The sequence below is a fragment of the Apis cerana genome, linkage group LG6 (genome assembly GCF_029169275.1).
Source record: "Apis cerana isolate GH-2021 linkage group LG6, AcerK_1.0, whole genome shotgun sequence".
Taxonomy (NCBI): domain Eukaryota; kingdom Metazoa; phylum Arthropoda; class Insecta; order Hymenoptera; family Apidae; genus Apis; species Apis cerana.
Window position 1 is genome coordinate 16,455,242 of NC_083857.1, and position 21,827 is coordinate 16,477,068.

General features: G+C 26.4%; 5 protein-coding genes across 37 annotated transcripts in view; 2 read left to right on the plus strand and 3 right to left on the minus strand.

Moving 5' to 3' along the window:
- Positions 1-1,099: 1,099 nt before the first annotated feature.
- On the minus strand, positions 1,100-3,722 carry LOC107993840 (lysine-specific demethylase 7A-like). Its single transcript, XM_017050464.3, has one exon. The coding sequence runs from the start codon at positions 3,475-3,477 to the stop codon at positions 2,941-2,943; it is 537 nt and encodes a 178-aa protein (XP_016905953.2). The 5' UTR covers positions 3,478-3,722; the 3' UTR covers positions 1,100-2,940.
- A 1,416-nt stretch (positions 3,723-5,138) lies between these two features.
- Positions 5,139-7,283, plus strand: LOC107999121 (bolA-like protein 3). 2 transcript variants are annotated; one of them, XM_062076861.1, is made up of 5 exons: positions 5,139-5,279; positions 5,960-6,186; positions 6,445-6,571; positions 6,909-6,997; positions 7,103-7,283. In XM_062076861.1, exons 2-5 carry the CDS (start codon positions 6,145-6,147, stop codon positions 7,166-7,168), a joined length of 324 nt encoding a protein of 107 aa, XP_061932845.1. In that variant the 5' UTR covers positions 5,139-5,279; positions 5,960-6,144; the 3' UTR covers positions 7,169-7,283. The 2 variants fall into 2 exon arrangements, with proteins under 2 accessions (XP_061932845.1, XP_061932846.1); XM_062076862.1 differs by having other exon boundaries at positions 5,206-5,371.
- Positions 7,284-7,829: 546 nt separating this feature from the next.
- On the plus strand, positions 7,830-10,330 carry LOC107999161 (sodium-coupled neutral amino acid transporter 7-like). Of its 5 annotated transcripts, none has more exons than XM_062076859.1 (5): positions 7,830-8,250; positions 8,393-8,485; positions 8,757-9,117; positions 9,247-9,493; positions 9,593-10,330. In XM_062076859.1, the coding sequence occupies exons 2-5, from the start codon at positions 8,398-8,400 to the stop codon at positions 10,247-10,249; spliced, it is 1,353 nt and encodes a 450-aa protein (XP_061932843.1). In that variant the 5' UTR covers positions 7,830-8,250; positions 8,393-8,397; the 3' UTR covers positions 10,250-10,330. The 5 variants fall into 5 exon arrangements, with proteins under 5 accessions (XP_061932843.1, XP_028523164.1, XP_016914330.1 ...); XM_028667363.2 differs by having other exon boundaries at positions 7,830-8,127; XM_017058841.3 differs by having other exon boundaries at positions 7,833-8,250; positions 8,320-8,485.
- A 274-nt stretch (positions 10,331-10,604) lies between these two features.
- LOC107999162 (E3 ubiquitin-protein ligase RNF123) lies at positions 10,605-16,006 on the minus strand. The gene is made up of 11 exons (XM_017058844.3): positions 15,568-16,006; positions 15,124-15,399; positions 14,726-15,048; positions 13,624-14,571; positions 13,424-13,551; positions 13,222-13,325; positions 12,004-13,073; positions 11,601-11,929; positions 11,365-11,530; positions 11,128-11,274; positions 10,605-11,039 (listed from the first exon to the last, which is right to left on the minus strand). Exons 2-11 carry the CDS (start codon positions 15,219-15,221, stop codon positions 10,729-10,731), a joined length of 3,624 nt encoding a protein of 1,207 aa, XP_016914333.1. The 5' UTR covers positions 15,222-15,399; positions 15,568-16,006; the 3' UTR covers positions 10,605-10,728.
- A 1,565-nt stretch (positions 16,007-17,571) lies between these two features.
- Positions 17,572-21,827, minus strand: part of LOC107999143 (SLIT-ROBO Rho GTPase-activating protein 1) — a 36,302-nt gene continuing 32,046 nt past the window's right edge. For all 28 annotated transcript variants that reach the window (XM_062076843.1, XM_062076830.1, XM_062076837.1 and 25 more), the window contains 2 exons: positions 21,222-21,492; positions 17,572-19,127 (listed from right to left, as the gene is read on the minus strand). In XM_062076843.1, the coding sequence (XP_061932827.1) occupies positions 18,102-19,127; positions 21,222-21,492 (1,297 nt within the window). In that variant the 3' untranslated portion in view covers positions 17,572-18,101. The remainder of the gene's footprint in view (positions 19,128-21,221; positions 21,493-21,827) is intronic.

Consider the following 21,827-nt stretch of genomic DNA (forward strand, 5'->3'; position numbering starts at 1 on the left):
CAGTTACATTCATTATTTAAAATATCGAGAAATATATCAATCCTTTCTTTTAAATTTTTGTATTATATAATTTTTGTATTTCAATATATTTCAATGTCCTTTATTAAATATGTTATAATAGTATCAATGAATAAATAGTAATAGAATAGATTAATGAACATGTTTATTTTTTGCTTTCTATTTCTATTTCTTCATACCAAAACAGTATTCATTATGTAATATTCATTAAACTCAGAATAAAATAAATATCAATCATTTGTAAATAAATTTATTTTTATACTCACAATTGAAAATGATTGGAAAAATTTATCAATATTATTTAATTTTATTATTTATAAATTATATATTGATAGTGAATATTTAAAAAAAAATTTTTTAAATTAAAAATTTTAATTTTTAAATATTTTATAATTCATTTTTCTATATTATTTTAGTGTTATTATAATAATTTTTACATTATTTTTATGTTCAATCGTAAAAATAGAAATAGTTGACATTTAACGAAATATATATATTAATGATTTTAGTAATATATCATATTAATATATCATAATATATCATATATATTGATAATATATTATTATCATCAATGATGATATATTACTAAAATCATTTTTATAAAAAATAAATATCAATTAAGTATAATATATTAAAAATAATTTTAATTTTATCAACAATAAATTTATCAACAATTCAAAAGAAAAATCTATAAATTTTTTTTATCTTTAAAGATTATTATATTTCATCAATAACATTTTATCATTTCATGAAGAATATATCTTTATATATATTATCATATAAAATATGTTTTTAATATATCAAGATTAATCTTAATATATTATATAATTCTTTATAATAAATTTCTGATGATACATCTTTTTATCATACGAGAAAAATTAGATTAAAATTATTGAAATATATTTTCAAATATTAATATTATTATTTTATTATATTATATATTATATTATATATTTATTATATTATAATATAAATAATATAAATTGAAAACTTGATAATTGAAAATAAAATAATTTAAAAATATAATATAACATTATTTCTAAAATGTAACATCTTGGGAAAAAATATAAAAAGATTAAAATGAAATTTTTTATTTGTTTATTCATAATTAAGGTTCGTCGGATAACAAGTCCGACCATCACAACGAGGTATATAGCTTCCTTAATTTACACTTTAACGGTAAATTTAAAGACAAATCTTTCATTATCTGCACATTCATACCTACGCAAATCATTCACTGCATATGCATTCATATAGACATAAAAAGAAAAAACGCATTGATTTCCCATTCATTCATTCATATACGTTATCACATGTTCATCAGAACTGTGATCTAACTCAATATTTGTAGTCATGAACTAGTTAACATTTGTACAATACGTAACATGACACAGTACGTAATTTTGCGCCTCCATTTCGTCGGCTTCTCGCAAAGAACATGCTACAATCTATTTACCCGAATTCTTCTCATCAGTTCCGATATCTTAAAATGAATCACATTCTATCATTAAACCGAACACCCATGTGCACCCAATATGCATATATATATGTACAACAAATTTACACGCGCATACAGCATTTGTTATGTCGCTAACGATCGATAGTGAAAAATAACTATATATATATATACTTAATGTGAAGCGAATGTAAACCTACTTTATGTTGTTAATCATATAACAAATTCATTGTGTATTTGTGTTTTATGCTAAGCCAGTTTATTATTTTTTTTTAACCAAATCTGCTAAATACTTTGAAACGCACGAAAATAGCGATAATTTGTGTGCGTGTAACTTAATTTGAAAGTATACATATATATATATTGAACTAATAAATGGTATCCTATCTCAATCAAATAATCTGTTCGTTGTTCAGAAAAAAAAATAAAACAAAAATGAGATCACTATCCTTCGAATTACGACGCTTCTGCGCGCAAAGGCGTTTCTATAATTCGTTGATTGATTTCTTAGACAATTCATTTAATTAATTTTTCTAATAGTAACTGGACCATAATAGCCCGAACAAATCGAGCAAAATTTTCAACTAATATATCTTATAGGATACTTTTCGTTCATACGCGTGCTCTTTTCAATATTTCACGCTATTAAAAAAACTATAATATATACATATAACAAAGGTAACAAACGAATTAAATAAGCGTTAAATAACTATGCTGAATTATTATGCTGTCAATTCATATTAGATCACACTGTTGTTTATGTTTTCTTTTTTTAGTTACATTGTATTAACTGTATGCTATCATTATTAATTTGCATAGTTATAAAAAAAAAACAAAAAATGATCAAAATAAACGAAAAATTGAAAATTTCTACAGAAAAACAAATTGTTATAAACAGTTTTGTAATCGTCAACCACTATTCCAGAATTTCATTTTTTATTACCCTGGACACGAGCAATATTCAGGAACTCTTCTTTATCTTTTTCTTTATTTATAAGAAGGACGAACTCGTAGCTTAAAAAAACGATGAACCTTGTTGTCATGTAAATCGAATTCGAGGGCTCGAATCGAGGCAGCCATGTCTTCCACGTAAGCTTCGTGGATTGTCGATATGCTGACGATCTTAGCCGAAGTTACACGAAGCTGTGAAACTGCTTCGAATAACAACATACCATATTTACAAACACGACCATGTAAGGCGAGTTCTTGGTTAATTATGTTTACCTCGTTGTACTTTCTTTCGATACAAGCTACACATGCTTCACTTAGGGGGCAAATGTTCTTGATAACACTTTTTCGCGTGTACACACATATATACACACGATATACCATCAAGAGGTAAATCGAGGAACGAAAATGACTGTTAATAAAGATTTCTGAACTTTTTCACTCTTAGTCGTGAAGTACACCAAGAATTTTTCTTTAAATCCTATACCGGTCAAAGCCGGTTACACAATAACTCAGTTTCACAGCTCAAGCGGCTCGCACACTGGTGGTAATTGTTCATCTTCAGAATCATAGAAGTAAGGTTTTCTTTGATAAATTATCGATGATTGTTCGTCATCTTCTTCTTCTTCAGAATTATCCAAATCAACAAGATTCGCTTGAAGTCTCTTCACAGCCTCTTTTATTAATCCACCTTCTCTAAGCAATTCTTGTAGAAGTTCATATGGATCATCATCTCTCGTAGTGGATCTTTTATGATGATGATGATGATGATGATGATGATGATGATGATGATTTAAATGATGACGATGATCGTGACTGCCGGTATTCTTCGCACCACATATCTCGCAACTATTCGGATCTGCCCACGATCTCGATGGTATTTGATAGGGCGATGGTCGATTTTTATGACTAATGCTGGACTTAGCTTTCAAGCTGGATAGTCGAAGATTCTCTTTAATCTGCGATACAAGAAGGTCTACGTCGCGGGAAAGGAAGTCCTGCGTCGTGTTTGGCACTACTTCGATCAAATACGTTGTTTCTTCAGCGCTCGGCATGGCGTACTTTCCTCCGTTCACCGGCTACGAGAACAAAAGGACAATAACACGAATGCCGTGTTTACACCTCCACGTCTGCGATACGGGCGAGCAGCGGACACAATAAAGCCGCGCTCTCGGCCAACGTGTTATTGTCCTCTCTCTTTCTTTTCCTTTCTCCCTCTCTCTTCTTTTTCCTTTCGTAGATACACACACGAAACGTTCTTCACACTGCACAACGATTTTTTAAATATGATTTTTTTCTTTTCTTTTTCTTTAATCTTTTGTGAAAGTAAAATATGTTCGTCTTTAACTTAATACACGATCTAACAAGTATTTAAAGTGATCAATCTGAATGCTTAGTTTCGTTTTGATGCACACTTAGTGTTTACGAACATATTTAGAAACGTTCGTGTAAACATAGATGGCCTAAACTACCAGCCGCGTCTCGTAATATCATGGAACGCGTGATTCACTGTGTAAATACGCACCACCTATCCTTCCCCCTCTCTTTAAGCCTTTCCTTTTCTCGAATGTTGAACGAATCATCAAGTTTTGTTCGTGCTTTACTTCGAAGAATTGAATGAATACATTCTCATTAACAAATACATAACTCACTCGAGCATAAATGCAACATATACACACGTTAATTGATTTAACATGTACAAATATTTTTGTCTTCTTTCTTAAATCAATCACAGTTATTTCAATGTTAACATCGTCTTATTTTCGATCTTATTACATGTCGATTCGAGCACACGTTGCACAATAATACACGTTTTGACGTAAGTTTGGCTCCGGCTCCACGTATATACAGAACTAAGGAATTCACTGATGATGATATTTTGAATAATCACTAGATAACTGTTTTTAAGGAGGTAGAACTTGAACGTTTATCATTCGATTGATTATATATAAAAATTAAAAGGGCATAATACGTTCGACACCCAAAGCGAGCGACCGCTCGTCCGTTAGCCACAAACCTTCTACTCTCTTATTATTGTTTTGGTTCTGCCGCGCATGCGCACTTTCCCCCACGCTCGTGTAAACAAACCGTTAACTCGTGAGCTCTAGCGAATCGATAATATCTTTGCCACTTCCTTGTTCCACGGTACCCTATCCCTTCGGGAAACCGTGGACAAGTGTAAGGTGAAATGATTTCACTTTATAAATGTCTCAAAATATATCATGAGATTTACAATAAGCAGGAATTTTGAACAATAATAAAAACTGTCATGCGCGTCGTATGTGAGTTTAGCTCTCACTCTTGAAGTGCTTAAGTTAAGATGAAATAACATGATCAGGGGTCGCAGAGTAAAGAGAGAGAGAGGCTGCAATGTACGGATCAAGGTTACACTTGAGTCCGTGTTAATCTACGTCATCCTCTGCCAAGTTTATGATGCGTGCGCATACGCGCGTGTTCTCGATTTCTACTTGTAATATATATGTTTACATGCGCATTTATCTGTAACTAGCGAATCATTCATTAGATCTAATCCGCAGAATAACATTACTTGTGCACTTATTTTGGCAAAGGCTTTTAATGGACTGAAAATTACGAAATCTAAGAAAAAGTTATGTTAATTGCATCATTACGAATCTTGGATTTTAATATGTATATAATTGTAAATTATTAAAAGAGATAACATTTTCTTGTTTAAAAAATCTGTTTATTTCGATTATATTGTATTAACAATATAATACTAAAATACCAATACACGATTTATTTAGATACAGAGATGAAAATGATGCCGGTTGTGATATAACATGCAACAAAAATAGCATGTAATTTTACGAAATGAATAGTTACGAAAGTTAAGTTAGTAAGTAATAAATAGATTAACCTCACTTTTTATAAAATGAATAGATATTTTTCAAAAATATCAATTTAAAAAATTATACTGTATAATATACAGTATGTATGTTTATATATATTTTTAACATTTAATATTTTTAGTTTTATCTTTATCTTGTCTTTCATCTTTCACATTAATACAAAATTTTTAATTTTTTTGTTATACTATATTATATTATATATTAATTACAGACTTACTAATTATATTATATTAATATTATATTATATTATATTAATATTAATATTAATATTATATTATATTATATTAATATTAATATTATATTATTTTTATATAAATAATTAATGTTTTAATTTAAATAATCATAGAAATGAAAAATATATTCTAATTAATATTCATTAATTTTAACAATAATTAATATTTTTTCTCATTTATATAATTCAATTTTCAATATTTGAAACTTTTATTTATAAATATAGTTAAAATTGATCAAATGTGATTTTTAATGAATAAAATAATTTATATAAAATTAAAAAGAAAATTCAATTATAACATATAATTTTTAAATATTATATTTAATTCATACATTTTTCATATATAAATAATATTAAATAAAAACAAATAAATACATGTATATTTTTTTTATATAACAATTTAAAATATATATTTTTTCTTTTTTTATGTTCTAGAATTAAATAGATGGCGCTATCATAGACTTATAGTTAGAGTCAGCTGATTGAGTAAAATATTCGTACTCATGTTCTTGCAGTTGCTATCGTTTTATTTGATTGTTTTCAGCAAAAAATTGTCACGCGTTAGATTGTAAATAAAGAAACAAACGAAGTTTAATCTAACGCGATCTATTATAATAACTATGTTTGGTCGTATGTTTATGTCAAATTTTCGTAATATTTCGGTAGGTACAAAACACATTCTCATATAAGTGCATGTTTATTTTTATGCATATTGCTACATAATTGAGAGAAACTTTATAATATATATTTTCTTCATTAACATGTCGAAACCAGCTTGTTAAATATTTATTATTCAAGTTTGAAGAAATTCCCAATACTCTATTTCAATATCCTATTTCCATTACAAAATATTAACATAGAAAATAAATAATACAATCTCTTCAAGAATGCAAAAGATAAATAAAATGAAAGTTTTACAGCTTCTATCGAGAGTATGGAATGGACCCAATAGTGCATTGGCTGGCAAACATGCTGAGCAAAAAATGATATCAATTTTAAGAAACAAATTTCCTAAAGCTAAACTTATAGAAGTAAATGATGTATCAGGTAAAAAGATTATAAGAAAGGATTAAAATATATTATATCATCATTTAAATATATTTATATATATTGTATATAAAATATAAAAAAAAATTTAATTTCATTCATTTGAGATTTTGTATTGTCTCTTAAATAATCAGTATTATTATTATAATTATATCAATATTACAATTAGTTTTAAAAGACTAATTATTTTTTAATTGTATAATTATATGATAATTATTAAAAATACATATAAAAATATAAAAATTGATCTATTAAATTTAAAAATATTTTATTTTATAAAATTTAAAGATGTTCTTTTCATTTTTAAAAAAATTTAAAGAAAAATTTATTGTTATAGGAGGATGTGGTGCAATGTTTGAAATAAATGTTGTAGCACCAGAATTTAAAGGATTGAACACTATTAAACAGCATCGATTAATTAATGAAGTAAGAAAGTTTTAAAGCAATATTGTACTATTTCTTTTTTTCTTAATTATATATAATCTTTTTTTCTTAATTTTTTATAATTTTTTTTTATAATTATTTTTATAGGCTCTTAAGGAAGAGATTAAGGATATGCATGGTGTACGAATATATACAAGTGTTCCTGAATCTTAGACAATTCTTAATTTTTTTACAAAACTATTTCTTATATTATAAAATATATCACAAAATGTATAATTAAACTGTACAAAGTTTTGTAAATTTTGCATATAAATATTCATTATACATATTTTATGATTTATTTATGTTCATATATATGTATACATACAATTGAAATATTTATTTAGTGGTTTTTAATAACATAAATTATATATATATATAATTTACATACATAATGAAAATATATATAATATATAAACTACTTATATAAATACAGACTATATATTTTTATATCTTTTGTATACTTTTATTACTTATATCTTTTTTATTACTTTTCACATATTTATTCAATTGAATTAAAAAAAATTTATAATTATATTTTTCAATGTTTTTAATAAGATTTTAATTATTTATAATGTGTTTTTAGTTTTAATCATTAATAAATTTCAATTGGAATATATGAAAAATTACATTCGAAAAATTATTTAAAAACAAAATTTTTAATATTTTATTTCTATTATATCACAAAAATTTTTTAAAGGGCAAAATTTTAAAAAATTTCATGTGTTTATAATATTATTTTAAAAAATAATAATTTTTAATATATGCTTATCTTTTAATTAATTATAACTAAAAAAGAATATCTACAGTATTATAATTTATTATCTAACAAGTGTTTAAATTTCAACAAAGTTAATACAGCGCCATCATACGGATCTAATAATTTAATTTAAAATTTAAAAAGTTTGAAATTCACTGATGAAAGTTGCCAGCATGCATACATACAAAATGGCTGACAGAAAACATATATGATATAGGACATTAAAATAATGGAGAAGAAATACTCTATATCGAATAAATTGTCGTTTTAACGATTACAATGATTCTTCTATCACGAAGTCACATGATATACATAATACATCACTGCCGGCCATTTTGTTCCATATGCTAGCAATCTTGTTCATCACTAAAATGTGAATAAAATAAATATACAAATATTTCTTACAATTAATAAAATTATCAATCATCCCAATAAAATAACATATTGAATCTTTTTATAATAATTTTACAATAATCTTTCTGAAATAACTTTTAAAGTAATCATTAAATTATAAATATTATTAATAAATATTTTGTTTTCTCTTAAAAAAAACATATCATTTTAGATAAAAACTAAATAGATTGTCAACCAAAAATAACCGTTCAGTTTCTAATCATCAAACATGAATTGTTTAACAGGAGATATGGAACAACTTATTAGTAATGATATGTTATTATGTACTGCACCAAGTCCTTCATCTATTTATAATAATCGAAATAATAACCGATCAGGTAATTTATGTTTTATATTTATTTCTTTAATTTAATTTTAGATTATTCAAATATATAATAATAATATGATAAATATATCATTAATTTGTTATTTAATTTATTTATTACACTTATAATATTTGATTGTAAATTTTGTTTTTATAATAATATTATATATTTTTAACAGAACAAAAATAATATAATTTTTAATTCATTTTGTATATTATAATATTTTAAAATTTAATAAAATAAACATTTTATATATTTTAAGAATTGTTTATATTATTTACAGGAACCAATGTAATAAGTACAATTTTTTTAATTGTCAATGCTACTTTAGGTGCAGGCCTTTTAAATTTTCCACAAGCCTTTGACAAAGCTGGGGGATTGGTTACATCTATTAGTGTACAACTTGTTCTACTTGTTTTTATCACTACTACTCTTATAATTTTAGCTAATTGTAGTGACATTACAAATACCTATTGTATGCAAGATATGTTCGCTAATTTTTATGGACAAAAATCATTTCTTTTATGTGCTTTTTGTATTATGATATATAGTTTTGGATGTTGTTTAACATTTTTAATTGTTATTGGTGATCAATTTGATAGAGTTTTATCAACATATTATGGACTTGATTATTGTCACACATGGTAATTGAAAAATCAAAATATATATTTAAAAAATATATTTATTATCAAGATATTATTAATTATTAATATATTAATGAATATTAATATATTTATTAATATTGATTTTTATCAGTAAAATTAATATTTTAGGTATTTATCCAGAACATTTGTCACAATTATAACATGTAGTTTATTTATATTACCTTTATGCTTTTTCAAAAGATTGAATATTTTAAGCTATACTAGTTCTATTGGATGCATAACTATTTTATATGTAGCATTATTGATAGTCTACAAAAGTTTTACTTATACTGAATCTCCTAATCCTATGAAAATATGGCCAGACAATAAACTTGAAGCACTTCAAATAATTCCATTAATTTGTTTTGCATATCAGGTATTATATTTTTATTATTATTATAAAGATACAAGAAACAAAATAATTTTGATTTTATAAATAAATCTTAATTATATTACTTTTATATTATATTTACAGAGTCATATGACAGCAATACCAATGTATGCTTGCATGAAAGAGCGAAATCTCCGTAAGTTTACATTATGTGCTATAGTAAGCATGATTATTTGTTTTACCATTTATACAGTGGTTGGTATTTCTGGATATGCAACATTTGGTATTGATAAAGTGCCCAGTGATATTCTTCAAGAATATACAGATAAAAGTATAATTCTTACTTTAGGCATTATATTTATAGCAATTAAAAATTTTACTACATATCCAATTATTTTATATTGTGGTCGTGATGCTCTTTTAAGTCTTTTGGGAATGGACATTAATATAACTATTAAATTTAGAGTTTTTATTACATTGATCTGGTATATACTATCTTTAATAATTGCGATATTGGTACCAGACATTTCGCCAGTTATTAATTTATTGGGAGTCTTATCGGCAGCTTTTATTTTTATTTTTCCAGGCATTTGTTTGTTTCAATGTATACTTTTAAAAGATTCAGAATTACATCTAAACAAAGATCGACTATTAATATTTTTTGCAGTTTTTATCACTGCACTTGGTGCATTTGTATCTGGAATTATATTTGTAGAAACAATAGAAGATTTAAGTATAACATCTAAAACAATTCCATTAGTTACTGGTTTTAGACATTTAAAAAAAAATTTATGTACTTAGTATATTTCAATCTATGTTATAAGAAAATTTTATGTAAAAATATTTTCCTACACTTTTTATAAGTAAAGGAACTTTTTAAAATTTTGCTCATTATACTTGTGATTTATCACTATCTTGTGATTTAGATAAATATTTTAACAGATATTGATATATTATCTTAATTATCATTAATATCAATAATTATTATAGAAAATCAGAAAGACTGATATATATACAAATTTTATTGTTATATTGTCTATTGTATTATAACAAAAAACTTTTAAAAACTAAAATTTGTAATCTTTTATTTTTGTATTGTATCTATAAACTTTTGAAAAAAAAATAATATTAAATAAATGAAATTTTATGCATAAAATTTTATACAATTTGTTTACTTTTCTTCAAAATGTGTTATAATTTTTACAAGAAATTTATTTTTACAATTATTTTCACAAAAAACTATAATTCGTAATATATATTTATCAAAACATTTTCATGGATTAATTTGAAGATATACTATCTTGAGTAAAGTCGTGTAATATATTACCAGAAAGATCTACAACTTTTTCAATTGTTATTTTACAGAAAAAACATGATCTGTTGTTTAAGAGATGTCGATCAATACAAATACGACATGTTTGATGATTACAAGGTTTAAAAGTTACTGCTATAGGTTGTGCATAGCATATTGTACAAGTATCACCATTATCGCTAGAAATTTTTGAATTTGGCAAAATAATACGACATTCATCTAAATATTCAATCATGTCTTTCACTTTTTTTATTTCTTCCTCTGTTACATCATTTGGATCTATAAAAATTTCATTTTAAAAAGTTACATGAAAATATATTTTTCATAATTATTTTAAACATCAAAATAAATACTTATTTGTACTTACAATTCAAAAAGGAAAATTTTTTTATATTTCGCTCCTGCTTATCTTCATGTTTTGAATCTCCTAACAAGAAATATAGAGTGCTCATTTGAAAACTTGGTTCTATTAATAAAGTTTGAGTAATCTTTGGTACCTCCTTTTCGTATTTTGCTAATAATATTCATATTTGATTTCTATTAAGTTCTATTAAGTCTAATAAGAATATATGTCATTTATGTCGCAATTAAAACAAATACTTACATTTAAAGTTGATCATATCTTCATTCAGTAAAGCAAATAAAATACCTGTAGCAGCTGCAAGTATTGGAAAATGATCTACAGATTCTAAATCTGGAATTTCCAATAATACAACATGTCGGAAACAACTAGTTTGTGAACTGATTCTGTTTAAAACTTGACAAAGTAGCTAAAAAAAATATAATGATAATTATATATTAAATAAAATACAACAATAAAAATAACTTAGGAACATATACTTGGCACAATCTGAACAATAGATTTTCACTGAAAGACTGTGATGCATTATTGAAAATATTTGGAACCACCGTGATGATCATCTCCAAAACTCTCAACAATGAAATCGTTAAATCAAAACATGTAGCGCAAATTTTTAATTGTCTAGATTCAATGAAAACTCTTTCCGGTCTTGATGAAACATTATGGATCTCTTGCACCATTCCAATAAATTCCGAAAAAGTCCAGTTTAATAGATTTAGTAAAGAATTTAAGAACGCCGTTGTATCTTGCAGATTTTCTAATAACACATCCCTTATGTGGCCTTGGTATATAATGGATGGACATGGTTCTAAAGAACGGAGATCAGTAAACTCACTGATCATCCAATTTTTAAGGCATTTACTGAAAACAAAAATTACATACTTCTAGGTTGAGAAATTGACTCTTGTTGAAATGATTTTGATCCACCTTTTTTCAAAAGATGCGGGCTTCTGTCATATCGAAAGGCAAAACCGTTACCTTGCCAAAATCTGACTAAAATCCAATTCGATTCGGCCCATGCCCTATTTTTATATGATTTTAATAAGTTTGTAACCAATTTCATTCGACTTTCTTCTGGTACATTTTCCATAGCTTCTAATGTAAGTGGATTGAATACAAATCCAGCCAATGTCAAAAGTAATGTGCTCTTTGAATCTACATTTACTATACGAGGATCCATAAAATGATCACAAAGAAATTTAGCTATGGTTAAAAACATTTCTTGATAATCTGGAATTTTTTCAATATGTGCTGTTGGATGCATGTGATTTCGTAAACCAACGCATAAATCAGCTAATGCTTCCAAATAAAAGTCTGGTACAAAACTAAACATATTTCCTTCTAAACTAGCATTCATTAAAGTCAATGTTACCACTTTTAGAAGCCATGCTAATAATAATTGTTTCTCTTCTGAATAAACAGCAGCACGAATCCAGGCCATATGTCTTCCCTGTTCTATTAATTTGGTATTAAAAACATTTATTGATCTAGACAATTCTTGTTGAACTGTCTCAGATTCAACGTTTTTTTTTTTTGTAACTTCTCCTAGTCGTATTTTTAAATCTTGACTAGCAGAAATATATTCTAACATGCTATTCCTAAGAAAAGCCACTTTTGCTAATGGCTTTTTTGCTACTAGATGGTAGAATAAAATAATACTATCAAGTAGCTCAAGCAAAGATGTAGTCGAATCTACAATATTTACGGGTAATGGTGCCGTATCAAGAATTATTGATCTTCCTTGATCTAATGGATTCATATTTATCACTCGAACGAGTGCCATTCTAGTATATGAATTAGATGAATCTTGAGTTTGTTCCGTTGTAACAATTGCTTCATGTTCAGGACCTAATATCTGTACTAGTTCATTCCTATGCAACTTGTTTAAATGAGATACTACACCACCCAGCCTTTCAATTCCCAAGTAATCGATTGATCCATCGTAAAATACCCTATTTATTTTAATTTATAAATTATTAGATGAATTAATATTAAATAAAAAATATTAAATTATATAAAGATTAATAAAATATTCAATCAATAAAATGCATATAATATTAACTATATAAAATATTATAAATATACTTAATGGAAATTTACTTGCAAGGCACATAAATAGGAGATGTTCCAACTTCAGCATCCCATAAAATTCTGAATGCAACCAGAAGTCGATAAATGCAACATAGTGTAATCGGTGCCGAATTCTGAAGTTATTGATTATTCTCTGTAGAAATACTGACTAAACACATAATGCTACATAGAGTAATTTATTCATGAACAATTTATCAGTCTTCTAACTTACATTATTTGCTATAGGTACAAAACGTTTAAATTTCTTTAAAAATATAGTTCTTGAAGTTGGTCTCTTTTCATTTCCATCAGAATTATCAAGAAGAATTACTAATAATTGTACTTGCAATGTTTCTAATTCTGCAAAATATAAATACAATAATATAAAACAGGAAATATTATATTACAAAAATATTTATTTATTAATTATACCAGAGATTGTAGCTTTAATTTGTTGACATGCTTCCATGTAACTTTCCTTATTAGCTTCAATCGTTAAATCTACAGGATCTGTTTCCCACCATACATTACTGACTATATCAATTAATCCTTTCCTATCTGGTGGTTTAACATTCAAGAAATTTGGAAGCCTTACTTGATCAAAAAGTAAATGTTGTAGTAAATATTGTCGCGTCAATATATGTTGACAAATTTTTGTTAAAAGAAGAATACTTTTACACTGATCAAAATATTCAGATAAATAAGATACATGTTTGAATGCAGATAATAAAAAAAAGACGATAGTTTCCAAACATATTTTGATCTCATGCTCTTCAAGAAATGTCCATAATAAATCTAAACAAGTTGATAATAAAGAAGTAAAATTTGTTTTTGATTCAGAAATATGTTGCATGAAAGGAACTAAAATATCTTCTGTAATATATGGTATTGCAACTAAAGGTCCTATATGTTTTAAAATACAATTTGAAAGACACATTAAATAGGCCTTTACACTCATATTTTCATCAGACAACATAATTTCTTTATTCATATTCTGTCTTGTATTTATCTGTTCTATTATTTTTGAAAACCATTTAAATAAAAGCTTAGCTTGATGTATTTCTTGTTTTGGAACTGCTTGTAGTGGTTCATATCCTTCTAAAGGATAATGCATTGGTGTGCATCCAAAATTGGCTGTTAAACTTTCTTTTAATGCAAGACTGACTGTTGGAAAATATGCAAATCCAGTACCCATTGATATATTTTCAAATGCTCGTCCTAAATGTCTACCATTTCTATAAAAATCAACATATCCATTGTCTAAATCTATTGCACATCCAATAATATCTCCTGCAAGCCATGATTCTCCATATGAATATGTAGCTACATTCCATTTTCTAATACGATTTCCATCATAAGCATATGAATTAATAGTATCTCCTAATAAAAAGGTATTACATTAAATGCATTTTAAAATTAAAAGATATTATTAAATAAAATTATATCAATAACTACTTAAATTTTTTTTAATAAAATGAAGTTAAATATTTCCAAATTATATTATCAATAAATATTATAAATATCAATAACATACCAACTCCAGATTCTTGAGTGAATTTACAATTAACTGTACTCCAACCAATTTGCATAAGACCTTTGGTTCCAAGTTGTATTTCATATAACCATTTTCCTTGATATACTGCTGTATTTGCTCTCATTGTACTAAAATTACTTCTAGCATTAACAGTAAGTCTATCAGGAGAAATTGAAAATAGTCCAAGACGTGATGATACATCAAATCGAACTATATCTGGTCCAATTCTACCAATTCTACTGTCTCGTATATCTTTTACCGGAGCATCTTTTAAAAGGGTACTTTCAATATATTTATTTATCAAATCTAAACTATGTGACACTCTAAAATTTTAATACATATATTTCAAAAACCATTATTTTAATTCATTCATAAATAAATAAGATTGTTAAAAATACCTTGAAGACTTTTCATTTTCTTTGCTAAATTTTGTATCATTAGGCTCTAAAAATACTTCTGGCCCAAAGATATCTCTTATAATTTCATCAATTTCCATGTCTGAAAATCTTTATTGTTCGTCAGCATTGAAAATATTAAAATAAAATATGTTTAAATGACAAATAAATTTGTTCAAAGAATCGCGTTAAAGGCAGTGACTTCGTTCGACTAGTTAATATATTTTCAGATTATAATAATTAACATTATATTTTTAATAATTTCTTTTATTTGTTCACCTGCAAATAATACAATAAGTTATAGTAATTATCGAAAACTAACCACATTTTTAACGAAATCAAGCAATAATGTCAAAAATATAACAATTGAATTTGAGAAAAATATATCAACTATAAATATAAATATTTAATATGCCAATTATAAAAAAATGTTCTAAATATGCATACCTGTAAATCAATATATTTTTATCATTTTACAAAGAACACATATGTACAACTGACATTAGCTGATATATCAGCTGTATTTATTTCTATTAAATATAAATATATTTTTCCTCGTTCGTATTTCGCGCTAGAGATACTGATGTAGGAAAAATTATTGTTTTAGAATATTTTTCTATATCGAATTTTGTGAAGTGAAAGTATACAAAATTTCGTTATTTGTTTAAACTACTGAATTCGCTATGTGTAGAATATTTTTAAAACATGAGTCGAAAATGAACGATTCCATAATCACAGCCTACTTTATACAAACTAAAGTAACGAAAATCTGGCAACAATGTTTGAATTTTCACTTCAATTTAAAAATATATTAAGTATAATTTAGTTATTTCAATCTCCCGCGAATTTATAAAATAATATTTAAAATATAATATTTAAAATATTTTGTTACAATAAATGATATAACGAATCTTAATATAATGTAATAGTATATATAATAAATATAGAATTAGCTATAAAATGGATTTATTATTTAAATATTCTTTTTATACTACATAATTCGAGGAATTTGTCATAGTTCTTCTCAGATATTATAAATATAGTATAAGTATCTAAATATCTAAATATCTCCGTTTTAATATTTTGAAATCAAATTCAAGTTTATAATCGATATTTTGAATATTCGAATACCCAGATAAAAAAAAGAAATTAATATATAATATATAATATATAATATATATATTATATATTAATAAATTTATATTTATACCTAAGTTTATAAAACATAAATATCACAATTCAATTTAATTTACCAATTCATCGAATTATTTTTAAAATAAATAACAATAAAATAAAAAAGAATATTAAAAATTTACTTACCATAAAATCTATATAAGTTAAATTTAGAAATATAATTAGGTTTTTGCACAAACGGTCAATACAGCCTGCAAGTTCTTTTATTGAAGTTAATATCAGTAACCGTAACGAAATAGTCAAATTAGGCTTCAGTATAGGACAAAGGGTCACATTGATATAAATATATAACAACATTAAATTATACATTAAATTATACTGCATTCTCATGAAACTAACAATTTAGCTTGAGAATAGTTATAGAAAAACGATTGTAAAAGCACAACTCTTACCGTGAACTATATAAAAAAACGAACGCATCGTTAGAAAACAGAAGATCTGGCGTCATGTTCACTCAACAAATATTATGATACAATCGGAAAAAAGGCAATAATCCATTGGCTTTGGTATTTTCTTATTGCGGTGGGTATAATGTGATAATATTTCGTACTAATATTTAATCAGTAACTATAAAGAGTATTACGATAGTCAATCTTAACTGATTCGCATCATTCGTTATTCAGCGGATTGCGATGTTTACAGCACATTTCGAATGATTTTTCCACTCAAAGTATAATTTGTAAAATACTTGCACATAGTATCATGTATACTGTATGCATATTATTTAATAAACGAGTACAATGTTTTTTTTTAATGATTATAGGAATGAAGAATATGAATACGTTGAGATGTTATATCGTTTTCTTCCGATTTCGTTAAATTCTTTTTTCATAATAGAATTATTGGTACATATCTAGAACTGACGTCGAACCATTAAATACTCGTGTATTATTGTACACTTATTATTCATGAATATATCGAACATCATTGTCATATTATTATTATTAAAGACGTTCGTGACATGTTAATAACGTTTAATAATGATAATAATGATGATAATAATAATAATAATAATAATAATAATAATAAAAATAATAGTAATAATAATAACTCGGAATTCAAATCCCAAAACCATCTCACTCATTCTCAAAAACGAACTTCTGGGAAAGGCTTTTTTTGTTTTGTTTTAAACTCATACTTACTCGCGTGCGTTTTTAAAGGAACATCAAATTTGTTTGTTGCAAATATCAGACTGATAACACGTTGAGAAGAAATATTCCTTGCAATAAATTACAAATCGTCCAACGTACAAAATCATTTTGTTTTTATTTTCTCTCGTTCGCTCTCTCTCTCTCTCTCTCTCTCTCTCTCTCTCTCTCTCTCTCTCTCTTTCGACGAAAAACTGCTTAACCTCGAAATTTTTTTTTTTAATGTTTTTTCGATGTATTTTCTCGCTCATACATTTCTCGCATCGTTTTTCAATCGTCGTTCGATGACTAGAAACATCGTTTCGCGGGTCATTTGGTAAAAAAATTATGCGAAAATGGAAAATAGTCGTAGAAAAAATAAACTTGGCCCGAGAATAGCATCAAACCTTTCATATGCAACTAAATTCATGTGTTTCGTTTCATATTAAGGAGTGATGCTGTTCGGCTTTCCTTTCTTTTTGGGTACAGTAACTAACACACTTCGTGTCCTTACGATTTGGGCGGAGTAACTGGTCAATGGAAAGTCAGTGGCAAATCTATGCGTCTGGAAATCTTACTCAAACACGCATGGATCATAGAAAATAAATATTTCTTCGCTGCTAAAAACTCTTTTGTTTTTTATGATACCCTGAATAGCAATTAATTGGTTTGTTCAGTACTTTGTGCTTGCTTTTCAATCTTCCTTGCGAGCTCGGGACTCATATGTGGATGTGGGAACGGTAACACTGGTTTTCTAAGGATTGTTGGCTTCACTTTTATTTGTGGTTTGAACGAAGATACCTGACTACCACCTGTTAAATGCATATCTGCAAATTTTGCCGCTATCTTAGGCGTTGAACGTGGTGGAAGAGGTGATCTTAAGGACATCGAATCTGAAATCTGATTAGAACTAGTCGATCTAACGATTTCTTCCGATTCTTGTTCGGGATCATGTTCGGTTTCTACACGTTTCAATTTTGATGCATCTGGATTAGATTTAGTATTCTTTTTTAAAGTGCATTGGTTTTGTTTGGCAAATCTTTCTGCGGCTGTACTCATATCAGGAGATTCGGGTCCCCCTGTTGGCGATGTGGCTGCTTCGGTACGAGATGGCTGTGTAGGAGTTTCTTCATCAGAACTGCTTAGACTGCTTGATGAAGCTGATTTTTTGCTTGCATCTTGTGCAGATAACGGCAGATCCATTACAAGATCTGGTGTATGTTTTTGACGCATTTCACGGAATTCTTGAGAGGTGCGAAAAATTTTATGATTTGGAGGTGCAGGTGGATTCAATTGCGTCTGCGATGTTGCTCGTCTCTGCCAAAGCTCTCGATTTGCTGAAAACGTCGGTTGTTCCTGCGGTTCCTCCTCTTGAGAGATAATGTTGCTAGTTTGAACAGAATTCGTTGTTTGTTGTACAGTATCGCCCATACTCTGAGATTTCCAATGTTGTTTCCTGCTTGTTCCACGCTTTGTTCCACTATCCAAGCTCATCAAAGAAATACGTTCTGTCTCTTCGCTATCTTCGTTACGTTGTGGTTGTGACGATTCACTAAATTCTAATATCTTCTCATTCTCCGTGTTATTAGTGATAATTACTGACATAGGATCTGTACGATGATCGGTAACGAAGATATGTTTTTCTTTTTCTGGTGTTGATACTTTTGCCATTCGAGATGCGCATTCCTGGAAGTAATTTAATTGTGTGAAATAATTATAAATTGTAACATAGACGTTTTAAAAAAGCATTTATGATGAAATGTCTTGTTATAATAAGGAACTATATTTTCCAAATTACCAACCATGTTTGTTGCAATGAAATGTAAATTATTTTCTGTGTTGTTATTGCTATGTAGTGCCCTGGAATTTTGTCAAAAACTGTTATTTTTTTGTATAATACATAATTATATTTAATAATTTATAAGAACCTATAATAAAAATATATTTATAACAAAATTTAGTATTTATCAATGTAATAAAATAGTAATTAATTAAATGCTAAATACAAATTATTAATTTAACACAGAAAATTTTTTATTTATTAAAATAATTGGTACATTAAAAAAAAGTAAAATTATAATATAAATAACAATATTGTATTCTAGTTTAGATGATTATTTTCAAATGAATTTTTTACTTTTAATGTGATTATTAAATAAATAATAATGAATTGTTATTATTTAACAATTGTTTAATTATTAATATATATTTTTTTATTTTTATTAATATTATTTACTAAAATAATATTTCAAATTTCAATCATATATAAAAATAATTCATTAATTTTTGGTATTTTTGGTAAATGACATTGATTGATTTCCTATTATGTAAATTACATAATTTTTTTAATTTACATAAATCATTCAAATAGTTAAGATAAAGTAATATTTTATAAAATTTCAATTTTCAAAAATCTTAAATTCAATTTTATTATTTTTTTCTTCTATCTTCTTTATTTTTATATTTCACAAAAAAAATTGATTATTAAACCTTCTAATCTAGAATACTTTTTAGATTTATCTAAAATAATTTGCAATATTCAAACATGTATACAAGAGTATAAGATATAATATGATTAAGGTGAATCTTTCTGCATGCATTAATATAAAAATAAAGAAATGAATAAAAAGAAGTGCATAAGATCAATATTCATACCAAAATAGAATTAAAAACTGCTCGTAAAACTGACTATGAATAGGATGAATACAAGCAGGCAAACATGTAAACATGACAACAGCCTTGTATTGATACCTATCTGTCTACAGATGTCAACGACAAAATTAATTATTAACTGATCTGAGGGTGAGACACTTTGTTTACTCACCTAAAGCCAAAAGAATATCCGCTGGATAAGTAGATTCTGCAAGTAGCATTCCATTTTGGTTTCATCTATAGACTGAAATTGTTTTACAGAATGCTAGGATTCACAAACCAACTGAACTGTTAAACAGAGGCACTCCTTCAACGAAACGAAAAACACAAACGACAGAACCACACGACACTTGGCAGCAGTTTTATCGAACAGTTTTTAGTCCGTTTCGCCCACTACCTATGTACGTGAAACTTTTCTTGTCAACTAAAAGCTGACTAAACGTATATCTGGAAAAACCATCCCAACTATTAACATTGAAAGTTGTAATCATTACAAAAAAGAAAAAAATGACGCAAGACAACAAAAAAAGGACATAGGCGACACAAGACAAAGAGACCAAGGCACATGCAGCAACAAACATGTATATATTTCTATTTTATTTACAAATATATCGTACAAATAATTACAACTAATTGAGATTTCGAAGTAAATTAAACTTAACATAATCTTAAATTCACGTTTTCTATTTTAAGTTTACAATCAAATGAATCCAACAAGATTAATAATTAAAAAAAAAAAATCAAAAAATACTTGTTGGATAAAGAAGAAATTATAATGATTCTAATTTTTATGTATAAAATTTATGTTCTTTTAATTAACATATGATTATTATTTTCGTGTATTTCTATTTAAATAAATAAGAAATTTTATAACAGATTGTGGTTTTACGAAAAGCAATGCTGCTTTCTAGATGTATGTGATGTACAGGCAATAAATCTGCATTTTTAAAACGGTATGTGCATTCCTTTGCTGCTACTGCATTAAGGAAAACAGATTATAGCACAATAGCCATGCACTTGTGCATAAAAGTTCAAAATCTTTCGAGTGCATTATAGAAAATGTACAAGCAAACGAATGTATGAAAAGAAAAAAATCGAATAATTATACTAAACAGTAGTTTCCAGTACCTCTCGACTGATGATTGGTTGTGTTGATGAGATGCAAGGGACATTTGTCACGACTGCTGGGATAACACCGCTGTTACTGCTATTTTCTGTTGTGATCGTGGTAGACTGCATATCAGATGTAGTACCAGGAGGCCAAGTATTTGGATTTCCGGATGGTCCCATCAGTGGTGAATTGTTACTTGAAAGAACACTGTCGGCAGAGCTAGAAGTTCTTCTTCGCATTGATTCTTCGCTGGACGATTTCAGGAGTTCCTTTTCACGTTCTTCATCCCTAAACAAAGAATAGAAGCCTTTATAAAATGGCATTATATTAAAAAAAAATAAAAGGATATATTTGCATGATAAGCAGTCCTGGATTTATGAAGAAGCTTTAGCTTTATGTCTTCAAGAATTAAGCAACAAATTGTAATAAATATTGACTTATAATAATCTTATAATAATAGTATTAGAAAACTTTCTCCGCAATATTAATTTATATAAAAAACATTAATAACCATAATTTCCTGAATTTTTATTATCATATTATTATCTTGAAGATTATTAATGAATATTTTATTTGTCAATAGCATTATTATAATTTAAATAAAAATACTGTTAATGATAAAT

Excerpts from the sequence above, each read along its gene's own strand:
- LOC107993840 (XM_017050464.3), bottom strand. The coding sequence starts at position 3,477 with ATGCCGAGCGCTGAAGAAACAACGTATTTGATCGAAGTAGTGCCAAAC.
- LOC107999121 (XM_062076861.1), top strand. The coding sequence starts at position 6,145 with ATGTTTGGTCGTATGTTTATGTCAAATTTTCGTAATATTTCG. Across the intron at positions 6,187-6,444 it reads CAAATTTTCGTAATATTTCG|CTTCTATCGAGAGTATGGAA; the intron begins GTAGGTACAAAA and ends AAAGTTTTACAG. Across the intron at positions 6,572-6,908 it reads AGAAGTAAATGATGTATCAG|GAGGATGTGGTGCAATGTTT; the intron begins GTAAAAAGATTA and ends TTATTGTTATAG.
- LOC107999161 (XM_062076858.1), top strand. The coding sequence starts at position 8,377 with ATGAATTGTTTAACAGGAGATATGGAACAACTTATTAGTAATGATATG. Across the intron at positions 8,486-8,756 it reads TCGAAATAATAACCGATCAG|GAACCAATGTAATAAGTACA; the intron begins GTAATTTATGTT and ends TATTATTTACAG. Across the intron at positions 9,494-9,592 it reads TAATTTGTTTTGCATATCAG|AGTCATATGACAGCAATACC; the intron begins GTATTATATTTT and ends TTATATTTACAG.
- LOC107999162 (XM_017058844.3), bottom strand. The coding sequence starts at position 15,221 with ATGGAAATTGATGAAATTATAAGAGATATCTTTGGGCCAGAAGTATTT. Across the intron at positions 13,326-13,423 it reads TTGTACCTATAGCAAATAAT|AATTCGGCACCGATTACACT; the intron begins GTAAGTTAGAAG and ends CAATAACTTCAG. Across the intron at positions 11,531-11,600 it reads TATTGTTCAGATTGTGCCAA|CTACTTTGTCAAGTTTTAAA; the intron begins GTATATGTTCCT and ends TATTTTTTTTAG.